The 22887-nt window shown below is 34.3% G+C and overlaps 4 protein-coding genes across 6 annotated transcripts; 2 read left to right on the top strand and 2 right to left on the bottom strand.

Annotated features, from left to right (window-relative positions):
- The first annotated feature begins 113 nt into the window (after positions 1 to 113).
- On the top strand, positions 114 to 990 carry LOC108196715 (kiwellin-1). The gene has a single exon (XM_017364125.2). It carries the CDS (start codon positions 335 to 337, stop codon positions 878 to 880), a length of 546 nt encoding a protein of 181 aa, XP_017219614.1. The 5' UTR covers positions 114 to 334; the 3' UTR covers positions 881 to 990.
- Positions 991 to 1090: 100 nt separating this feature from the next.
- Positions 1091 to 3464, bottom strand: LOC108194885 (cytochrome P450 704C1-like). The gene is made up of 5 exons (XM_017361823.2): positions 2819 to 3464; positions 2418 to 2699; positions 1969 to 2304; positions 1683 to 1883; positions 1091 to 1541 (listed from the first exon to the last, which is right to left on the bottom strand). Exons 1-5 carry the CDS (start codon positions 3395 to 3397, stop codon positions 1344 to 1346), a joined length of 1596 nt encoding a protein of 531 aa, XP_017217312.2. The 5' UTR covers positions 3398 to 3464; the 3' UTR covers positions 1091 to 1343.
- A 1172-nt stretch (positions 3465 to 4636) lies between these two features.
- On the bottom strand, positions 4637 to 10728 carry LOC108193399 (cytochrome c oxidase assembly protein COX11, mitochondrial). Of its 3 annotated transcripts, none has more exons than XM_017360025.2 (8): positions 10610 to 10728; positions 10063 to 10262; positions 9474 to 9828; positions 9326 to 9378; positions 8623 to 8695; positions 8368 to 8472; positions 5239 to 5319; positions 4637 to 5146 (listed from the first exon to the last, which is right to left on the bottom strand). In XM_017360025.2, exons 2-8 carry the CDS (start codon positions 10137 to 10139, stop codon positions 5045 to 5047), a joined length of 846 nt encoding a protein of 281 aa, XP_017215514.1. In that variant the 5' UTR covers positions 10140 to 10262; positions 10610 to 10728; the 3' UTR covers positions 4637 to 5044. The 3 variants fall into 3 exon arrangements, with proteins under 3 accessions (XP_017215514.1, XP_017215515.1, XP_017215513.1); XM_017360026.2 differs by having other exon boundaries at positions 10602 to 10714; XM_017360024.2 differs by having other exon boundaries at positions 10504 to 10615.
- A 1022-nt stretch (positions 10729 to 11750) lies between these two features.
- On the top strand, positions 11751 to 15620 carry LOC108204107 (protein FAR1-RELATED SEQUENCE 5-like). Its single transcript, XM_064082046.1, has 6 exons — positions 11751 to 12289; positions 12482 to 12551; positions 13037 to 13931; positions 14022 to 14286; positions 14501 to 15055; positions 15396 to 15620. Exons 2-6 carry the CDS (start codon positions 12536 to 12538, stop codon positions 15618 to 15620), a joined length of 1956 nt encoding a protein of 651 aa, XP_063938116.1. The 5' UTR covers positions 11751 to 12289; positions 12482 to 12535.
- The last annotated feature ends 7267 nt before the right edge of the window (positions 15621 to 22887 follow it).

Raw genomic sequence — 22887 nt, 5'->3', positions numbered from 1 at the left:
TGGTGATGATCAGTGATGCAATATTGCAGCAACTTCATCTGTTCTTGATATTTAACCTCTGCAGTAAAGTCTGTATTTAGATTTAGACTAATCCTATGTCTTATGTTGTAATGAAAATGGATACACGTTTATCTAATAAAACAGACGGATAGTCATAGGAGGATAAGAGGGACTACGTCTACGTGTGATTAGCTAGTACTGGGTATCGGTTTATCTTAGTCTTCATAGCTGACTACAAGCTTGGCATTTTGGCTGACGCAAACCTTATATATACATCGAAAACCTTCTCAGCTTCTATCAACCAAACATTGTCAGACTAAGAAGAAAAGATACAATGAATAACTATTACCTAGCAGCATCAGCCGCTTTTCTTGTATTGTTCATTCTGCAAGCTGAAGGATGTAGCCCAAGTGGAAAGATCAGGGGAAGAAAGGCGCCGCCAGGACAATGCAACCAAGAGAATGGCTCTGACTGCTGTGTCAAGGGTAAGATGTACACAACCTACAAATGCTCCCCTCCAGTCAATGACAACACCAAAGCGACCTTAACTCTGAATAGTTTTCAGAAGAATGGTGACGGTGGGGGTCCTTCTGCATGTGACAATCAGTATCACAACGACGACACTCCTGTTGTGGCATTGTCAACAGGTTGGTACAAAGGAGGATCGAGATGCCTAAACAAAATTAGGGTGAGTGCTAATGGAAGAAGCGTGGTTGCCAAAGTAGTCGACGAGTGTGACTCTACCATGGGATGTGACAAAGAACATGACTATCAACCCCCATGCTCAAACAATATTGTGGATGCTTCAAAGGCAGTTTGGGAAGCCCTGGGTTTGGATCAGAATGTAGGGGAGGTTGACATTACCTGGACTGATGCTTAGTACCGCATTACAGTTTATATTACCAATTAACTTATCCGTATCGTTTGTGTAATTATCTGTATTGTTTGTGAGTAAAAATTAAGAAATGTAAATTGCTTAATTGTGACCTAGCCTGCTCCAAGACTCCAATTATTCTCATCATTTCATAATCATTGATTACTTGCCCACATTCTCAGAATTAAATAAAGTTGCATCTAGTTGACTCATAAATAGTCTCAAAATTGTGCCTTTAATTCAGATTCAATTATTAGATGATTCTGTATCATGGTGATATATCACCACAAATTTAGCATACAATTTTTGAATTATGGATGTCAGGAAAGCATGGCCGGAAACTTAGATACAGTATATCCTGTTTGCTGTCAGTCATCACTGACAACTTTCTGCTGAGATGCATAACTATTTTCTTATTCATAATCTTTACATTCAAACAGAGAGCAGTTTATAAATATCGGAAAAACATTTAAATTGCCCTTGTATGCGCACGAAGATGAAGTCCTCCTTCGATTTGAAGAGTCATCATAGTCCTGTAGGTCAAACTTTTTTTCCTCTCATCATCAGCATGAGCTAGCTCAAATCGAAGATGATGCAGGAGTGCTACGGATACTATCTTCATCTGCCGGTAAGCAAAGTCTTTCCCTAGGCAAATTCTTGGACCAGCCTACACAACAAAAATTCAACCATGTTTTGTTAATCATGATCACATGCATATATTTGCATTGCCAAAGCTATATTGATGGATGTAGTCCAAAATTGTGTGTTGGGTGCTGTGTGCATATATCAGATGTAGATCTTTTCATACATGAAATGATATAAATTTGAATGGTGATTCAGGTTTGAAAGTGCCATCAACAAGCCATCTCTCAGGCCGAAATTCCTCTGCATCTTCGCCCCAAATGTCATGACTTCTTCCCATTGCATATGCCAAATAGTATACACTGTCGCCCTTCGTTAATTTGTAACCATCTGGAAGAGTATCGTCTTTGTCTGCACATCTCCCATCCTTCATAAAGAATGTTTTAATCAGTGGAATCCAATTTTTAGACCGATCAGTCTTTAAAAAATAATTGCATAGATGAATTTAATACCAATGGGACAGCAGGGTATAGCCTCAGTGTCTCTGTCAGTGCTGCATGAAGGTAATGCATTTTCTCGAGTATTTCATCAGTTATATTTGCCAGGAAATCATCTACACTGGCTCTATCCCCCTGATCACTGATGACTGTTCTGATTTCTTGGACGAGTTTCTCTTGTATTAGAGGATTCTGACAAAGCACATAGAGAAACCATGAAAGCGTGTTTCCAGTAGTATCCTTGCCAGCAATCATAAAGTTGAGAATGATATCTCTGAGGTATTGATCATTCATTTCTGGATCCTTCTTGCTCTCTACCAAAAACCTCGAAAGTATGTCCTCCTTGTCGCTCTGGTTAAAATTGAGAGAGAAATGAGCAAGTGCACAAGCATATCCAGTACAGCTACTTTTACTGAATCATAAAACATTCCAGTAATAAAACTCTATTTCAATAATTGACTTACAAAATTAACTCTATTTTCTGTCTGCTCTCTCTTTTTGGTAATGAGGTTTTGCACAAAATCTTGGATGATCTTGATGTTCTTCTTAAGCGAAGCTTCTGAACCAATGTTAAGAAACCTCTTCAGCTTCCAAATTGGATCTATGTGGCGGTGAAATGTTAGTGCATTTGAGTCATCAAACGCCTTGATAAATGACGTAGCTTTTGTTGATCCCTCCAAACATCCTAAATCCACTCCAAACCCAACTTTGAATATGGAATCTAGAGTAAATTTCATCAACAAATCCTGCCAAATTTCACTGAATATCTTAGAAGCTCACAGAAGATCAATCAGAACGAGCATGAAATGATAAAATACAGAAATGAAATGAAATTTCCTGTGTCAATCGGGTGTAAGCTACTTACATGTGCATCAAAGTTTTTGCTTGTAGTAGCAAATTCAGAAACCGTTCTAACCAAATTGGCTGCTTTTTTTCTGAATATTTTACAGCTGAAGTCTCTCAACACCCTTGTTGAAAACTCATGACTCGCAAGTTTTCTCTGTTGTCGCCACTTGGCACCATTGACAGAAAAGATCCCCTGGCCAAACAATTCTGTTTCTATATCATGATTATACTGACCTTTAGGGTAATTTTCAAAATTGGTTTTTAGTACGTGCTCAATGATCCGAACATCCGTGGTGTAAATTTCAGAGTGCTCTGCAGCAAGAAGGCGGAAAGTACCATGTCGTCTAACAACTTCACCTAGGTAGTCATGCAGCCTGTTCCAGTGGAATGCCAAACCGTAAAGAGTTCCAGCCACCGGGTAGTAATCTTTACTTGTGATCGACTTTCCAGAAAATATTCGAACTACATGGATTGAGCAGGCTATGAGAAGTAGCAGTAGAAGAGTTGGTGTGAAGGTTAATATGAGCGAGAGAAGTTCCATGATGTTCTGCAGAACACAAAAATTTCTCTTAATAATATCACCATAGTTTAGCAACATGTATATATAACACAATATACATTTGCCGGTTTTAGACAATGTACTTGGAATAATATAGCCAAACCTACCACCTCCAAATATTCTTTCTTCAAGTACTATAGCCAAACTAATCACCTATCTAGGTCCCAAATGCTTCCCCTTCCAGGCCTGAAAAATTGGAAAAAGACCCATCTGGAATTTTTTTAGGTGAAATGCAATGTTACTTTTGAAATTAATTTAATTATGAAATTGATTTAACACATGGTATTTTTAGTCTTTGACGAGTTTGTATTATTCGAGATTTTTTTTTGGGGCTATTTTTTAGGCTTTGAGGTGCTTCTAGTTGCGACACATTGTCTTCACTCTCATGGTCTTCGAAAGAAGGCATACTTGGCGGAACATCTGTTAAATAGATGTTATATTCCGTTTTGTTTAACATGTATGACTAAAAAGCTGGTGTGAACTTCTCGTCCGGAGGTGTACATTCCCTTGAATGTATATCAGTTCGACACAAAAACTTAACATTGACAGATTAATGCATAATATCTTTTGTAGAACATTTCCTTCTCTAAGATACCCTCACCAGAGCAGGATTTGTGAAGACATCATTATCGTAAGAAGAGGGAACACCAAGAACTCGAACACGGTCTAAGGAAACCTGTTCACTAACGAAATATATTGCTTGATAACTTTGCGAACTGGACAATGTAGTTCTGAGTCAAATATATTTATTCCAACAAGATTCTGCCACAACACTAAAAACGCCTCTACACTCTAGAAGGAGGGAGGGCATCTTATCGCTTAGAAGACCTGGACACCAAGTTATTCTGCCACAACACTAAAAACGCCTCTATACTCTAGAAAGAGAAAGGGCATCTTGTCGCTTAGAAGACCTGGACACCAAGTTATCACCTAGAAACACACGGTACTTGTAAGTATATTGAACGCGTCAGTTATAGGTAGCGATTTGGGTCTAAATATGGATAATTAACCAGACCAAACCGATCCAAATATTGGTTTTTGGTTCAACAAAAAATCACACATTTATCACACAAAAAATCTGCTGTAGAAAGTAATTTCTGTGCTTTATCCTCTTGAGCCTTGCAATGCTAGATGCTGGCCTGGCTGCACCAGCTTCCTGCACCCCGAACTAATATTGTTTCTCAGATTCGGCTGAAAGTAAGTCGGGATCCTTCTATAATACATCAACAACAATCAGAGACTAAAACAAACATAATAGTAAAAACAAGATTTAACAAATGGCGTCAAACAAGAGCTCAACTGGAATAACTTCCGACTTGAGTGATAACAGGCTTAATTTATCGTAATTAATCTACACTACTAACAAACAATACACGAGGAATTTACAAATTTTCTTTTATTTCACTACAAGTTCTTCATAATATCAACTCAAAGCTCCTCATGATATCATTTATAGAATTCTCATTTCACCAGCTAAATATCAGATTTTTCAGTGTTTGAAATTGTGGCCAAACATATACATGTAAGTGCTAATCAGACCAATACTCGCCTAACAGAGATATGGTATAATCCAAACTAGCTGCAACTTCACTTCTAAGAAGAACCACGAAAAAAATGGTTGTTGCCGTGTACACCAAGCCGTCCTGCACTTTTATTTTTAAGAACAAAGCGCCACATCATGTTGAATTATTCTTCAGCAATCTTAAAAAAGGTATACGACAGAATCAAATTGTTGATCCCGTCCATTCTCGAGTCGGTTTCAAATTCTGGGTCTATGTAAAAGAAGACCTGCAAAAGCAAGTAAAAACTTTTAAGCGCTTCCACTAATGGAGTTTTGAAAATAAATGCAAGAGGTTTCAACAAAATAGCTGGCTACTTACAGGCATGTCAATTTGTTCGCCTGGCAGAAGTCTTTGTTCTTCAAAGCAGAAGCACTGTATTTTGTTGAAATAAACTGCAGCCTGGCAATCACCAATTGGTTGCTACAAGTCAATTTTTCTATAGAAGTATATATTTCAGTGCAGGAAAGATTTAAAATCTAAACTCTAAGGGGTCGTTTGGTTGGAGAGAGGGTATAGGGTTGGAATGAGGAATCGGGTTGAGGTGGTATGGGGTTGAGGTATCATTTTTAATATCATGTGTTTGGTTAAGTGCTGGAATGAGCATATCTAATTTAAATATTTTTAAATGATTAATTATAATTAATTTAAAAATATTTTTGAAATATTCTTTTTTATATATTTGAGTTATTAACTTTATTTGGTACTAATAATTTGAATTTAATGACATAAATAAAAATAAAAATAAGACAAACAAAGTTAATTCCTCAAACCCATGTTTCATACCCACCTCCTCCCTTGGGTATGAAGATCTCATACCTTGTAGGTTTGAGGTAGGGGTGAGCACGGTTCGGTTTGGACGGTTTTGGAGGTCCAAACCGAATTTTTCGGTTTGGAAAATGCACAAACCATAACCAAACCAAATGTTGTAAAAACCAATCCAAACCGAACCGATTCTTAACGGTTTGGTTCGGTTTGGTTTCGGTTTAATACCAAAATATTAAAAATATCATAAACTTTTATCAATTAAAATAATTCCACGTGCTCCCTTTTTTTGTCACTTAACAACATACTTAATAAAAGATAAAGATGAAACTTGTATAATTATTTGATATAAGTAATTTTAAGTGCTACCCTTATACGTTGTTATGAAAAAAAAATAATTCATTTTATTTTAAAACTAAACAAAAAATTTTATTTAAAAGAGAAAAAAAGAAAGGTTGATTATTAATGACGAGTAGATAAAATAAGAATGGAGAAAAAGGGTAAGTATAATTTTAAAAAGTAAGAAATATCCATATTATTGATCAACACTTGAACTTAAATACTTAAATTAAATTTATAAAATTAATTACATAACATATGTGATAACGGTTCGGTTCGGATATTTCGGTCGGTTTGAAAGTGAAAACCGAAACCAAACCGAAAATTTTCGATTTTCTAATTACCAAAACCAAAACCAAACCAAACCGTTAAGAAACCGAAATATTCGGTTTGGACGGTTTGGATCGGCTGGTTTGGATCGGTTTCGGATAATTATGCTCAGCCCTAGTTTGAGGTATGGGTTTGAAGGGAAAAAAAATCTAACCAAACACCAAATATGAGTTTGGAATAAATGAAACCCATACCTGATACCAGAATGACGTGAACCAAACGACCCCTTAAAGCACTAGGAGAACCTTTAATACCACTCGGGTTTATATAAAGCAGCTGATTACGCTGATAATTATCAAATTGGGCACTCACTTCACATCAATATATCATCCGGAGCACTCTCGAATTTTGGGTCTCATTTGAAACACTGTTTTCAGAAATTGTATCAGTCTTAAAAGTAAAAAGTTAAGTTCGAAAACAAATTGACAGTTTGAGATGTGTTACTCATGGGGATTTAACACAGTAGGCTATAGAGAATATGTAGGTACGATTAATTGAATTTATGCGTTCAAAAAATGGCTATATATGTATTATTAGAGTTCTTCATAACCCATCTCTTCCACCATCAATTTTACCCATTTTTTGGATGCGGAAATTCAATTAATTGTACCTGCATAATCTCTATAGCCTACCGTGTTAAAGCCCCATGAGTAACACTTCTTAAACTGTCGATTTGTTTTCGAATTTAACATTTTATTTTTAAGACTGATACAATTTCTGAAAACAGTGTTTCAAATGAGACCTAAAATTCGAGAGTGCCCCGGATGATATATCAGTGTGAAGTGAGTGCCCAATTTGATAATTAACCCAATTATTAAGTACACTCCCCTAAAATAGATAAACATTTTGCCCAAGGTTTTTTGTCAAGCATGAAGCACTTTAAACTTCATCATAATAAGTATTAATCAACTTGCACAGTATGTTAGCTTAGATGGTCCAACTTAGATGTCAAACTAGCTTAGTATTGTATCAGGTAGGTTGCCTTGCCTCTTTAATCTCGCCTACTCCCCTCCTCCCCACTAAAGTAAATAAACATTTTGCACAAGGTTTTTCGTCAAGCATGAAGCACTAGAAACTTCATCATGATACATATAAATAATCCATATTGATCAACTTAGACAGTATGCTGGCTTAGTACGACTTAAATGTCAAACTAGCTTAGTATTGTATCAGGTAGATAACCTTGCATCTATAATCTCGCCTACTCTATGCATATACTATTCAAGGTATGTTTGGCTCATTTGTTTAAATACATCTTATCTTAATACAAATGCAATTATTATTTATAAAATAAGATAGGATTTGAACTGAACACAAAGAAAAAAGTACTATCAATTCCATGTTAAGTATAGTTGGAAAAAAGTATTATCCAACTGAAAAAAACTTTCAATCAGGTCACGTAACAGGAAAAAAAACATGCAATAAATAATTAAACTGATCAAACCTTTCACAACCGTTAAGTATAGTTGACTTTAGACAGAACTCCGTCTATTTTTGCATTATCAGCTGCCACGTCAGTCATTTAACCCGCTCAATTATAACCCAATCCAAATTGCAACCACCTCCTTTTAATCCAAAACTTAAAACCAATCCCCTCTTAACAGTTGGTTTATCCCCATTTATACACAACCTCTCTTCTTCCTATATAAACCCAATTGCAGAGAGATATGGTAAGAAGTCGATACTACCCCAGAGTCCCAAAGTTCCCCACTTTGAATAAAAGTTTTAAAGGGTACTATTATTTGACTGATAGTTTTTTCAGTTGGATGACCTATTTGCCAGTTTGTGGTCAGTTGAGTGACGAAATTGCATTTACCCCGTCTACCATCTCATGTCTAAGACGAGTGACTTTAACAATAAGAACTATTACAGAAGGCTTGAGATTAATTTGAGGCTTCATCTTCTAATTAATCTCTAACATTTACTAAATTATTATGACTCACTTCGAGAATATAAACACTACTACGGCAGTCTACAGCAATACATTTATGACCTAGTAAAGAGCTGACTGTATACCTTCATGGGGGTAACATTGTACGTAGACATGCCAGTAATGGGTTTTGAACTTCGATTTTCAGCAGTGTAAAAAGCAAGTGCACTTTCTCCTGGCTTAACCCTTACCTGTAGTTACAATTGAAACCAATGAAATTATGATCCTGTTAAAGGGCTTATAAGATAGACGAGTAATTACAAATTTATTCATACAAATAACTCAAATTTATCAATGTATAGCACTTATTTACAATATAGAGGATGCATATATTACTAAACCTCTCTTTGTGTTGGAACAAACTTCCAAGGCATTCCATCGGCAACATCAGCATTAAACTGCACCACTATCTCCCTATAGTATCGTAACAGAAGACATTAACTATAGGATAGAAATACAAAAACAATTACGGAGAATAATAATACACCCCACTAGATTATATATATGCAATTATATATATGCACAGCTTTCCATAATCAATAACAGACATTTACCCCCATATTTCAAACAGAGTTTAAACTTAAGAAAGATTGGATTACTATCTAATAAGGAAAAGATTGTTCACCCGAAAAGTCTAACATTAAATTTAAGATTTGGTTAATGAACACAGCCTCTACGTATGCTACCTCAGGATAAGCCAAATGTGAAACTAATATACACGGATATATAAAGTCATAAATTCAGTCTACAAAAGTAGAGACTATTAAAGCTTTGCCGGTTGCAGGAAACACGATGATTTTTACAGAATCTTACAGTAGGAATTAGTATTTCTTCTCCATGCACTAATCAATACAAAAAATCATATACACACTAATTAGTAAGTTAAACAGTATAAATAAATGGAAAAAAGTTGTTTTCGTATCTACACATCAAGCAAAGATATAACTAGCTTCATGTAAAGGATGAAGTCATGAATCCACTAAAACTTACAGTTTTCACAGTGTTAAAGATAGAACTGAATTACAGAAGAAGCAAATGTAAAACCTGTTGGTAACTGTTCCATCTTGAGCATGTCGGGCAATCTTTTCTTCAACACTCTATACAACAATTTAAACATGTTAACTCGCTAAAAGATGAGATACCTTATATTATAAATTTGGAGTGGGCATGAACCAAGATATTCATTGTTTACCTCACGACGTTGAACTGTACCACCATAACCAGTAGCTTGGCAGAATCTCCTATACAGAGGGACTGCTGCATAACTACATCCCACCATTGCAAAAACTAAACCAGTCAAATATATAAGCATTTTCTGTGATTTTCTTTCTGTGGCGGCATGAGTGCTATATAGGCGGCGAAATCCAGAGGACGAATAAGAAGACTGTTTTTTTGTTTCTGACATGATACTATAGCTACTCAATAATGCACTTCTTGAATCACACTTGGACATGAAATTGTGAGATTCACGATAGAATGCTCTTTCATATCTACTATAACTAGGTGGCACAAAATGATAACTTGGACGAAGAGGTTCCAGCAAAGACCTGACACCAAAAGGATGGAAAATTTTCATGGACAATACAAGAAGCAAATACATTCACAGGGAAACTAACAGAAACATCTTATGCATCAAGAAAGGCTGACTGGAAATTCACCAATTAAATTTTTACATTTTTACATGAAGAAAATTTAAAAACAAGAGTGTATTCACAGATTAAGTTAACATATGGATATTTATCCCGGAAAACAAACAAAGAACCACATAAATGAAAGGGTACCTGGAACAAAAGGGATCACGATAAAGACTTGGGTTAAAGGAACGTAACAGCGTTATACGGAACCTAGACATCGACATATTGGGGTGAAATGAGTGTCAAAGAGCTTTAGTTGGCATCTGCACAACAACTAACCCATCGAATTTCCGCTCATACTCATAATTTTACAATCCAAAGTTGCAATCACTTCAAAACAACACTACCTGCAAAAATCAAAATGCCAACATAGATGTTTACAAGTAATATATTTATTGTACTCATAACGACAAAACAATTTTAGTGTTCAGAAACATGATCACTAACATCAAATACTCAAAGCAAACAAACAAATTCTACAACATTTTCAATTAAAAACACCCATTTTGTAAAACTCAAGATCAGTGATGTATACACACAGAGATAGATAAAGCAATTAAAAGTAGGGAGAACAGAAATTAGGCATACAGCAGACAGCCAACACGACAGTATAGTAAGTACAGAGGAATGGACGATGATGCGTGTATGTAAGTGATGCAAAGAGAAGAGATAGATACAGTACATACGTATATACCTGGTTGGATTATTACAGAACACACAACAAGTTGTTTGGGGGCGGCAACGCACAGCACACAACGGCGGACGCTTTGGACGAAAATTGGGCCATCATAGTTTGTTTGTCCGGCCCAAATTGGTTCCACATTTGGTCATCAGCCCATTATATTTTTTCTTATTCTATCAGATGATTTTTTTTAATTTGTTCGCAATATCACTTTTATAGAATATATATCTAGGTTATAAAACAGTTTATTTTATTTTGAAATTCATTAACTTAGATCGAAAATGTCCTAATATTTTATTTTTTTCGATTTCTCAATAAAAAAAATAGACAACTAATTTAAGGAATATGGTTGCCGTTGGAACTGTGACAATATAATCTATTAAAATAGAGTTCAGCTTCAGACGCAGCGGACTCCTTTCTCCTTCAAGGTAAACCAATGTACTTATATAATCATGTAAGAAACACGGGATATAGCCTAGTGGATGTCCTGGATCTCTTGATACTAAGAAATCAGCATATATCGAGCGGTCAGGATCATATTAAAATTTTAATATGATCATGTCCGCTCGATATGCATCCAACAGTTCAAGATATGTGTGTTGGTTAACCAGTCCCGGGCATACGGCTGCCAGGGACCTGGACCATATATATATATATAGGTTCATGATCAAATAGAAACCAATTTTAAAATAAAAACTAGAAACCAATACAAGTTAGTGATATTCTCAGTACAATTTAGTGATTATCTTTTTAGGATTTAGTGATCTGTGCTGCAGAATTTAGTGAAAACTCAATCTCCAGATATTAACCAGCTTAGAATCTCCAGATCTGTTCATGTTTTCGATTCAGATGGTGGTGATAGTGGTGGAGATGGTGGAGGTGAAGGTGGAGATGGAGGAAAGATGATTGTAGCGGAGGTTTGGGCGGCTTGAAGTAGGGGGTTGGAGCGTTGCCGGAATAGTGGCGGCTCCGTCTTTGAAGTTGAGTCGAGGTGGAGAAAGAAGTATGAACGAATCTGAAGGAGGTTGAAGCGGCGATTAAGATGGGCCTGGTGAAGATGGAGGTGTGGAGGTTGTGTTGTTAAAGAAATAATGGAGGTGGAGGTGGAGGTGGAGATGGAGATGGAGGTGGTGGTTATGGAGGGCGTGGGCGGCATAGAGGTGGTAGTGGTTATGAAGGAGGCGACGACGGAGGTGGTGGTAGTGGAGGTGGGGTTGGTGAAGATGGAGGTGGGTTTGATGAAGATGGAGGTGGAGATGGGGTTGTTTAAAAATTTAGTGGTATTTGCTTTAGGATTTAGTGATATTTCAGTTTGGTTTTTAGTTTCTAGGATAAGGAGGTTTCTATTGGAGTAAAACTCTATATATATATATATATATATATATATAGGAATGGGATCAAATAAAAACTTTTTTAAGTTACAAACTTACAAACTTTTTTGGGCCATCAGATTAGATTTGATCCTAGGGCTGGGGCTGACTTAAAATTTTATAATAGAGGGGTAATTTAGTCAATTTACGTTTAAACAGTTATAACCTATATAAACTAAAAAATTAACAGAAGCGTATTATTGTTTGTTGGAAATTTTTGCCGGCTAGAGAGAGAAGACGCATCGGAGAGAGACGACGGCGAGTTTCTGAGCTGGAGAGAGAACAACGCGGTTTTCGACTACAGATTTACGCATACTTGAAGGTAAATTACTGTTTTTTTTACATAAATTTGCTGTTTAGTTGTTTTCTTCAGCTCGAGATATACGATTTGATGTGTTTTACTTGTTTTATTGTTTTTTCTTTGACGCCTGTACTGTATTCGTCGGGATTAGGTTGTTTGGAGGTGTTTTGTGGTGTTCGATTGAATATTATAATAAAAAATTTGTTTTTTTAGGTGGAGATTTGGTTATTACTCTGTACGATTGTTCTTCTTGTATGCGATTGTGCTATGGACTTGAATTCAGGTACGACATGATTTTCTTTGAGTTTAGTTTGTTGATTCTTTTTTTAATCTGAATGTTTGTTGTTTCGTTGAATGTATGATTAACTTTTGTTGAACGAGTTGTATATGAATCAATTATTATATGTAATTATAAAGTGTTTGTTGAATATTAGTATGAATTCTGTTGAACGATATGTATATGACTTAAATATGTTGAATTCTGGTTGTATTTATGTTGAACTTTGTTTACGTGCATCTGTTGAATATAATGACTTATAAGTGTACTTATAAGTATGAATTATAATTGTATTTAATTTGTTGACTGTAATTATAAGTGTTTGTTGAATATAAGTATCAATTTTGTATGATTACTCTTACTTGAGTACTTTTTGGGATTTGAACAAGATATTTATTGAATCTTTGTTTTCTTTATGTTGAACTTTGTTTATGTGTAACTGTTGAATATAATGTTTTGGGATTTTCAGTTTAGTTCTATAACTTTTTCAGGTTTTGGTGATAAAATTGCTCAAAACTTTGATGCTAATACATTGCCTATGGATGTTGTGGCTATAGAAGATGATGATTTGTCTTTGGGAGAAGTTGATGATTTGTCTTCGCGTAAATATGTATCTCCAGGTTCTACAACGTATTGGTTGCCTTGTATGGTTGATAGTAAACCTAATGTTGGAAAATCATTTAGGAGTATAGATGAGGCTGCGCATTTTTATGTTGATTATGGTCGTTCTTGTGGATTTGATATTAGGCGTGGTAGTGAGAAGCGATATCGAGATGGACGTATTCAATCGAAACGTTTTCACTGTTCACGAGAAGGCTTTTATTCTAAAAATGGTGAGAAGAATGATGATGGCTCATTTTGTTCAAAACAAAAGAGGAAAAGTATGTTTACTAGATGTGGATGTCCTGCTATGATTGTGGTGAAACATACGAAGGGTTCAATATATGAGATTACTTTGTTTATTGAACAACATAATCATAGGTTTGCTAGTGCTGATGGTAAGAAGTTTTTGAAGGCAAACCGGTCAATGACTGTTGCACATCAAAATTTTGCATTTGATTGTTCAAAAGTCAGAATAGGTCCTGCTCGTGCGTTTGGTTTAATGAAAGAGTTTGTTGGAGGGTATGACCAGATTGGGGCAACAGTTGTTGATTTTAAAAATTGGAATAGAGACTTGAAGAACATAATTGGGAATGCAGATGCAAAAGTAATATTGAATAAATTTCAATCTTTGAAGGATTCTTCTAATGGCAGATTCTACTATGAACATGATGTGGATGAGTCTGGAAAATTGACAAAGTTATTTTGGGCAGATTGTGTTGGTCGTAGAAACTATGATGTGTTTGGTGATGTTATTTCAGTAGATGCCACATTTAGTACTAACAAGTAAGAAATTTATGTTATTTTCTAATGTATTTTGTGTATAGCTTATTCTCTTTTTTCTTCAATTCTTAATAAACATATATTTGTTTTCAGGTATAACATGGTTTTTGTTCCAATCTGTGGTGTTGACAATCATAGAAAGTGTGTAACTTTTGGTGCTGGTCTACTTTCAAAAGAAGATATAGCTCATTACAAATGGATTTTTCAAGCTTTACTAAATTGTATGGGGCGACATCCATTATGCATATTGACTGATCAATGTGCTGCAATGAAACAAGCAATTGCTGATGTGTTTGATAAAGAAAAGACAAGGCATCGTCTTTGTATGTGGCACATCATGAAAAAATTTCCATCCAAGGTATCTTCTGTTGAACCTCCATAACATTTGTGTTGAATATATGTATTTGTGTTGAATATATGTTTTATTGGTGTTGAATACATGTCTTAGGGGTGTTGAATATATTGATTTGTGTTGAATATGTGTTTTAGTAGTGTTGAATATATCTATTTTTTATGTTGAGAAATTTGTATGCCTGATATTTGTTAGTTTTTTTTTTAAAATGTATTTTTAGGTTGGTGTGGTATTGGCAATGGATGGTGGATTTTTATCAAAGCTTAAACCTTTTGTATGGGGTGAAAATTTGGATATATCTGAGTTTGAAGCTGGTTGGAAATCTTTGATGGATGAGTTTAAGATGACTGACAATGAGTGGTTGTGTGATATGTATGAATGCCGACATTTATGGATTCCAGCATATTTCAAAGAAGATCCTTTATTAGGAATATTACGGACAACATCTTGGTCAGAAAGTGCAAATTCATTTTTTAGTCATTATCATCAACCTGGTGATACTCTATCTCAGTTTTATCTACGTTTTGAGACTGCAATGGATAAGCAACGTAATATCAATTCAGACTTGAATCATAAGTCTAATGTTGCGTTCCCAAGTACTGATACAGAACTATTTTTGGAGAAGGATGCTGCAGAGTTATACACACGTGAAATATTTTATAAATTCCAGAAACAAGTACGAGATGCTTGTTTCCATTTGGTAATAAAGGATATGAGTGGTGTTGAAGTAAAGAAGTTTGTTTTACATGATCTTAAAGCTGCTAAAGAATTTCAGGTATTTCTGAAGTACTAGTAGATTGCATTTGATTATTATTTAATGCCTTTTTTAGTGTAATTTATTTTCTATGTTTGCATGTATTGTATATTTCGTATACAATGTCTTAGGGGTGTTGAATATATGTTTTAGGGTTGTTGAATACATGTCTTAGGGGTGTTGTATATATTTATTTTTGTTGAATATATGTTTTAGTAGTGTTGAATATATTTTAGTTTGTGTTGAAATACAATTCAATTTGTGTTGAATATATGTTTTAGTAGTGTTGAATATATGTAATTTATTTTTCATGTTTGTATGTATTTTATATTTGATATTAAATCACTTATATTTGGTACAGGTTTTGCACATTTTGGAAAATCATAAACTTGAGTGTTCTTGTAGGATGTTTGAAAGAATTGGTTTGCCATGCAGTCATTTGATTCTTGCATTAAAACAAGTTCCTGTGCACAAGCTCCCAAGGCATCTTGTTCAGAATAGATGGATGAAAAATGCTGAGAAAAATGCAACAAATTTGTTTCAAGCACATCAAGTGATGATAAAGAGAAATTTAGTGTTATTGTGAATGATATTTGGTTTGATTTCAATTCGTGTATGGGGTTGGCTGGTGACAATAAAGAAGCACTTGATTTGATTCAAAGTTGTCTAAAAGATGTAAAACAGAAGTTACGTGGTTGGAAATTTGAAGGGAAGCTAGTTGTGGGAAACAAGAAAGATGTTGTTGAAAAGTTTATTGGATCAGAGATTCCAGTTAACATTGAAGTCAAGCCTCCAAATCAATGTCGGAACAAAGGGTGTGGAACAAAGAGAATTAAGAGTGCTGCTGAAAAATCAACTATACTTTCTGGTAAACTAAAGAGGATTTGCAGGTATTGCAAGACAGAAGTTTATCATGACTTTAGGAATTGTCCTGTAAGAAAAATGCAAAATTTGGATGAGAATTCTGCTGGGAAGAAGAAACAAAAACAAAGTACAGACAACAGTGAAAGTGGCATGGGTGACAATTTTGAACTCTAGTTTTTGTATAGTTGAATATTTGTTATTTTGAAGTTTTGTTTTGTTGAATTCTTATATAAATAATGTTGAACACATATACTTTCATTCTTGAATTTCTATATAAATAATGTTGAACACATATATTTTCATTCTTGAATTTGTATATAAATAATGTTGAACTAAAACAAATTAAAATAGAGAATAAAATGGATCCAATCTCTACATAATAAAAAATCTTAAGGGTTTGGTTGGGGGTATAGAAAGATGTCATTTTTTATTTCAATTTATAACCCTAATCACACACTTACGAGATATTGTTTGGGGTTTTATTTGGGATATAGAATAACTCATGAATTCAACCGTCTTTGTACCCATGTTCAACACAGATAAATGTTGAACATGGATTCATGGGCTGTTGAACTGGGGAAGAATAGTACATATAAAATACATTGATACTAAAGAAACAATTATATACAGATCAATTAGCATAAAATTATATATTTTCATTCTTGAATTTGTATATAAATAATGTTCAACTAAAACAAATTAAAATACATTGATACTAAAGAAACAATTATATATTTTCATTCTTGAATTTGTATATAAATAATGTTGAACTAAAACAAATTAAAATAGAGAATAAAATGGATCCAATCTCTACATAATAAAAAATCTTAAGGGTTTGGTTGGGGGTATAGAAAGATGTCATTTTTTATTTCAATTTATAACCCTAATCACACACTTACGAGATATTGTTTGGGGTTTTATTTGGGATATAGAATAACTCATGAATTCAACTGTCTTTGTACCCATGTTCCACACAGATAAATGTTGAACATGGATTCATGGGCTGTTGAACTGGGGAAGAATAGTACATATAAAATACATTGATACTAAAGAAACAATTATATACAGATCAATTAGCATTCATGCAATTACATATTTGTTTCTTGGTGACCAAGGAATTATGTATTATGCAAAATGCACATAATAGCAATATATTTACAAGCAAAAGATTTAAAAGTCTGATCAAATTGTGCTTAGGCACGTCTTTGTCTTTTTGCAGGAGCTTTAGTATCCTTTTCCTTTTTTTCTTTCGCTTTCTGCTTCTCCAATTCAGCTTTTTTCATATGTTCTTCAAAAATCTGATACTCCACATGATGCTTCTGTTTGTTGCATTCATGCAATAGAATCTGGTGTGCATATCTTGTCCTCAGAACATCTAGCTGTTGGTCTTGGACTTTTCCCTCAACAGCGAGTCCACAATCCCAATTTTTTGAAACACCCTGGTAGTGCTCCATGTGTCTCATGACAAAAAGACCACAATCAATATGATTGTGCTCAGTTCTCCACTTCATTTCCAATCTAACAGGCACAAGAGAAGCTATGTCCTTCGCCTTTGAATGATTTTTTAAAACCATGTATCTTACAAGGAAGTTTCTCTGTTAAAAAGCATACATTAATTGAGAGAATTCCATGTCAAATTCAAGTCAAAAAAGAATATGATCATTTTAATAAAGTAGTAATTACTTACAATATTTTGAGGTATTTGCTGGTACTTTGCATCGAAATCTGGCTGCAGAGCACTACTATCAATAACCTCAAAACTTGGTTTTTTAATGTTGAAACATAAGAGGTAGTGATGGTCGGAAACTGTCATGCTGAAGAAAATCTGTTGGAAAATATTAAAACAGTAAAATTAATAAAAATAGAGTATATAATGAATGCTGTGTCTAAAAATCAAAAACTCAAAACAGTAAAAACAATGATAAATGTTGAACATGGGTTAATGGGCTGTTGAACTAGTTGAATACAGTGATATTTAACAAAGAATTATATTAAAACATTTAAATTAATTAAAATAGAGAATATAAAGGATCCAATCTCTACATAATGAAAAATCATAAGGGTTTGGTTGGGGGTATAGAAAGATGTCATTTTTTATTTCAATTTCTAACTCTTATCACATACTTACAAGATAGTGTTTCGGGTTTGATTTGGAGTATAGAAATAACTCATGTTCAACCCCTTTTGTAGCCATGTTCACCACTGTTAAATTTCTGATCAGTAGAAGATAAAAACAATAACTCAAAAGGGTTTGGTTGGGGGTATAGAAAGACCTCATTTGTTATTTTAATTTTCAACCCTAAGTCACATATTTATGAGATACGGTTTAGGGTTGGGTTGGGGTATAGAAATAACCAATGTTCAACCTCCTTTGCACCCATGTTCAACACAGACAAATGTTGAACATGGGTTATTGGGCTGTTGAAGTAGTTGAATACAGTGATATTAAATACATGATTATATACAGATAATTAGTCATTCATGCAGCAACATTAAAATAAGTTAAAATTATAGTTATCATATATATAATATCACTGAATAATGAAGTAAATATTTTACCAAGTCAACATCGTTGAATTTGATGTGATCATAAGCAGCGAGAACATCATCAAAATCTCTTACAAACTTTTTGAAATGTTGCTCTTCCTCCTCTGAATTTGAATGTCTCAAAACATAGACCTACAAGTAATCATAAAATGTTATTCACATGGTATAATGATATATTTTACTTTTTAAATTCTATTGACAATTCACTTACTGTCACATGATGAGGAACAAATAGTCTCAGAGGTGATTGTTCTGCTTTATACATTTCATTCATATTCAGAATGTGGCAGAAAGCATCAACAACTTGTGCTGTCACCAACTGTTTCGGCTGGAAAGAAATGCAATTTGAATTGTCCAGAATTGCGTTTGCAGTGTCAAAGTAAAGGAAACTGTTGCAACACAAATATTATTAAATATTATCCATATACTCAACATAAAATGATACAATATTCAACAAAAATCTTAATTTGACTGGAGGTTAAAAGAAACTTACTATCCTTCTGGATCAATTGTCAGAAGCCAATCTTTCAACTTTTGCTCTTCTTTGTTAATCTTTGTGCTGATTCTTGTTAACCTTATTTTCCAGGGAGATTTCAACACTTCAGCTGCATGTATTATTCTTTTCCCCTTGTCCACCTGTGCAGCTTCTTCTTCTGATTTTCGCTGTCTTTCAAGCTCTGCTTCCTTTTCAACTTGAGTCAATCCTAAAGAAAAACTAGGAAGGACTTCTCCAGAGCTTTGCACATTTGGTTGGGCAGTTGTTTTTATTGTCAGCTTCTGTGGAGGAGGAACAGTTGAAGATACTACATTCATCCTTCTTGATGTGTTGAATATAATTTTTACTTTCTTTCCATCCTATTGATCATTATAACATTCAGTTAATCACTATAGAAGTAACCCATGTTCAACCTCATTTGGACACATGTTCAACACGGATGAATGTTGAACATGGGTTAATCGGCTGTTGAACTAAAACAAATTTAATATACTAAAACAGTAAAATTAATTAAAATAGAGAATAAAATGGATCCAATCTCTACATAACAAAAACTCTTAAGGGTTTGGTTGGGGGTATAGAAAGATGTCATTTTTTATTTCAATTTATAACCCTAATCACACACTTACGAGATAATGTTTGGGGTTGAGTTGGTTTATAGAAATAAACTATGTTCAACCTGGATTGAACCCAAGTTCAACACAGACAAAAGTTGAACATGGGTTATTGGGCAGTTGAACTAGTTGAATAAAGTGATATTAAACCCACGACTATATTATATTAAAAATTCTTAATAGTTTACCTTTTTAACAAGCTGTGCTGCTTTACGTGAACTGACGTCAAGAGCTTCTGGTGCTGCTTGTTCTTCAACTGCTTCTTCTTTATCAGCTCCGTGTTCAGCAACAGGCATCTCAGTATCACTGGTGCGTTCATCGTGAAGCCCAGATACAGCCTCCGTTGCTATCCCAACAACATTTACGTTGCTTGCCATTTCTTGGGCCCTGATTTTTTCTTGGTAATCCTTTTCAGCAGCATCAAGCATTCTGATCACCTCACTTCCCATTGATGACTGCACCGGAGAAACAGTGTTCTCAACTGGTTTTTCTTGCTCAATTTCTTTTGATGACTGAATCGGAGAAACAGTCTTTTCAACTGGTTTTTCTTGCTCAATTTCTTTTGATGACTGAACCGGAGAAACAGTCTTTTCAACAGGTCTTTCTTTCTCAATTTCTTTTTGCACTCCATCAGCTCCTTTTTCTGATTCAACTTCTCTTTCTTCCTCAACTTCCTGAATATTTCTTTCCTTTTCTACTTGTCTTTCTTCCTCAGCTTGTTTTTCTGCTTGAACTTCTCTTTCTTCAGAAACCGGATTGCCCAATGGTTCAAAATTATATTGAGAAGCTCCGTCAGTTTCTTTTTCTTGCTGCCTTGATTGATTTTCAAATTGGTCAGCCTCACTACAGACAAAAACTTGGGCAGCTTCAACCCTCGTCAGAAACTCTTCATTATTATTTACAGTGTTGTAATCAATACAACTTTTCAAACATTTGTTGAATTGTCTGTTTGCAGCATCAAATTGCTTTCGACTTTCAACCAAGATAAAAGCCAAATTCTCTAATTCAACAATCATTTGTTCCTGTAAAAAACAATATCATATATTCAACAACATTGATATATATATTCAACAAAATATTGAAACTTAAAGACATAACCTAACAAATTCAACAAATTTTAATTTTAGATTCAACAAAATATTTCAACTAAAAAAAACAATCTAACATATTCAACAGAATTGATATACAGATTCAACATCATATTTCAACGAAAAGAAACAAACTAATATATTCAACAAAATATTGCAAGTCAAAAAAACAAAGTCATATATTTACTTACTCTCTTTCTTTCTTCATCAAGATTTCTATCAACTTCTTGTGTCTGTTCAGTGCTTTCATCTGCAGACCTGATTCTTCCTTTTCCAAATAAATTTTCAGAAGTTTCCTTCCTTTCTCTTGCTCTCAAATCTTTATCTGACCAAGCTGTGAATCTTGGTATGGTGCGGACAACTTCAGTTTCAATTTTAATCCACACTCTATCCACATAGAACAACTACATATAACATAAAAAAATATGTTATAATGACAATATATATTTTTGAACATGTTCAACACAATTCAAAAAGAAATTCAACATGTTCAACATTGGAAACAAGAATTCAACAGATTTTAATATTAGATTAAACAAAATATTAGATTCAACAAAATATTAGATTCAACAAATTGTAATATTAGATTCAACAAAATATAGATAATATATACTTACAATGAGGAAAACCAGAGGTCCACAAAAGTACTTTGTTGCTGGATCCTTTGCCCATTCCTTTTTACAATTTTTTAAACTCTGCAAAAGATAAGAACACCAATTGTAGACACTGTAGCGATTGATATCTCCTCTAAATCGAACTAGTCGCTGATCAACAAGCCCGTTCGACACTGTTTGAATGAGAGTGTTCCCCATTAAAACCAGAAAGTTTGTCTTAAAATGATCATCAGCAGTGCCTTTCTTAATCTCACTGACAAGATCACTTGTCCTAACATGACTTTTTCCAAACTGTGCTCTAAAAGGTTTCTCTTTTTCTGCCTGTGAATCTTCATCTGTCTCAAGTTCAACAGGAAGAGTGCCCTTTGGTAATCCTAGAACCAGATGTACATCTTCTTCAGTAATTGGAATTTCACCACATTCCAAATTTAGGACACATTTGTCCTCATCAAACGATTTGAGCAGTTGAAATCCCAGTCTATGTGGAAGCTCCTTAATTGAAAAATTAAGGAGCTCATGAAATCCTGTTGCTCTTATCCATTGTGTTTGTTCTGCAGATAGTTGACTTAAAACTTCACAGAATTTTGAAGGTGAATTTCTTGTTCTTGTTCTGTTGGAGAAATCCCTTGCAGAACCTGGCTTTTGTATGTCTTCTTCGTCATCTTCATCATCTTCATCTTCATCTTCATCTTGCCTCTGCTTTCCCTTTTGGCTTTCTTTTGCCTTAGCTTTCCCTTTTTCCTTTCTTTTTTTTGCACCAGTACTTGACTCTGCTTTTCCCTTTTTTTTTAAAATCTAATCTCTCATTGTAGAAATGAGCTGATCTTCATCTGACGTCTCTACTGATTCTTCTTGATCAGTAGGTTGATATTCAGATGTATCAGATGTATCTGACTTTTTCCCTGCAATTAAATAAGAACATATTGTTCAAAGAAAATATAATGAAATATGAACAATACAGCTATTAAAAATTCATAACATTTAAATAATTCAATTATCAAACCTCTTTCCACCTGTAGTGCTAACCATTCATCAGAGTCATTCTGTAACTCAACAGATAAGTATGAGTTATCAAATTCCTCATCATTAGCAATGGCAGCTTCTGTAGGACATATCGATGTTTGATATGTACTGGTGGATACAGAGATCATCACTATACCAGTTAGTGATTTTGTAGGACATATCGATGTTGATAACTGAACATTCTGTGATTTCTCACTAGAAAAGATTTCAGTTAAACATTGTACAACATATCTTTCTTGTGATGATGTCCTTGTAGGATTTCGCAGAATTGCTAGTAAAGGATCTTCCTGAATAGGTGCATCTGACAAAATTTAATCACTTATATTCTTTATTAAATCATTGTTTTTGTTCTTCAAATTAAAGTATTTAACTATAGGTTCAACAGAATTCAACACAATATCAATAACAATATACAATGGGTACAGCAGTGCAACAAGGTTTTCAAACATGTTCAACACAAATCATTCACAAATTCAACACAATATCTACTGGCAACAGCACTGCAACAAGGTTTTCAAACATGTTCAACACAAATCATTATCAAATTCAACACAATATCTACTGGCAACAGCATTCCAACAAGGTTTTGAAACATGTTCAACACAAA

This window comes from Daucus carota, chromosome 7, assembly GCF_001625215.2.
Source record: "Daucus carota subsp. sativus chromosome 7, DH1 v3.0, whole genome shotgun sequence".
NCBI classification, from domain to species: domain Eukaryota; kingdom Viridiplantae; phylum Streptophyta; class Magnoliopsida; order Apiales; family Apiaceae; genus Daucus; species Daucus carota.
Note: the sequence above shows the minus strand (reverse complement) of the source record. Positions and strands in the feature narration are given on the sequence as shown.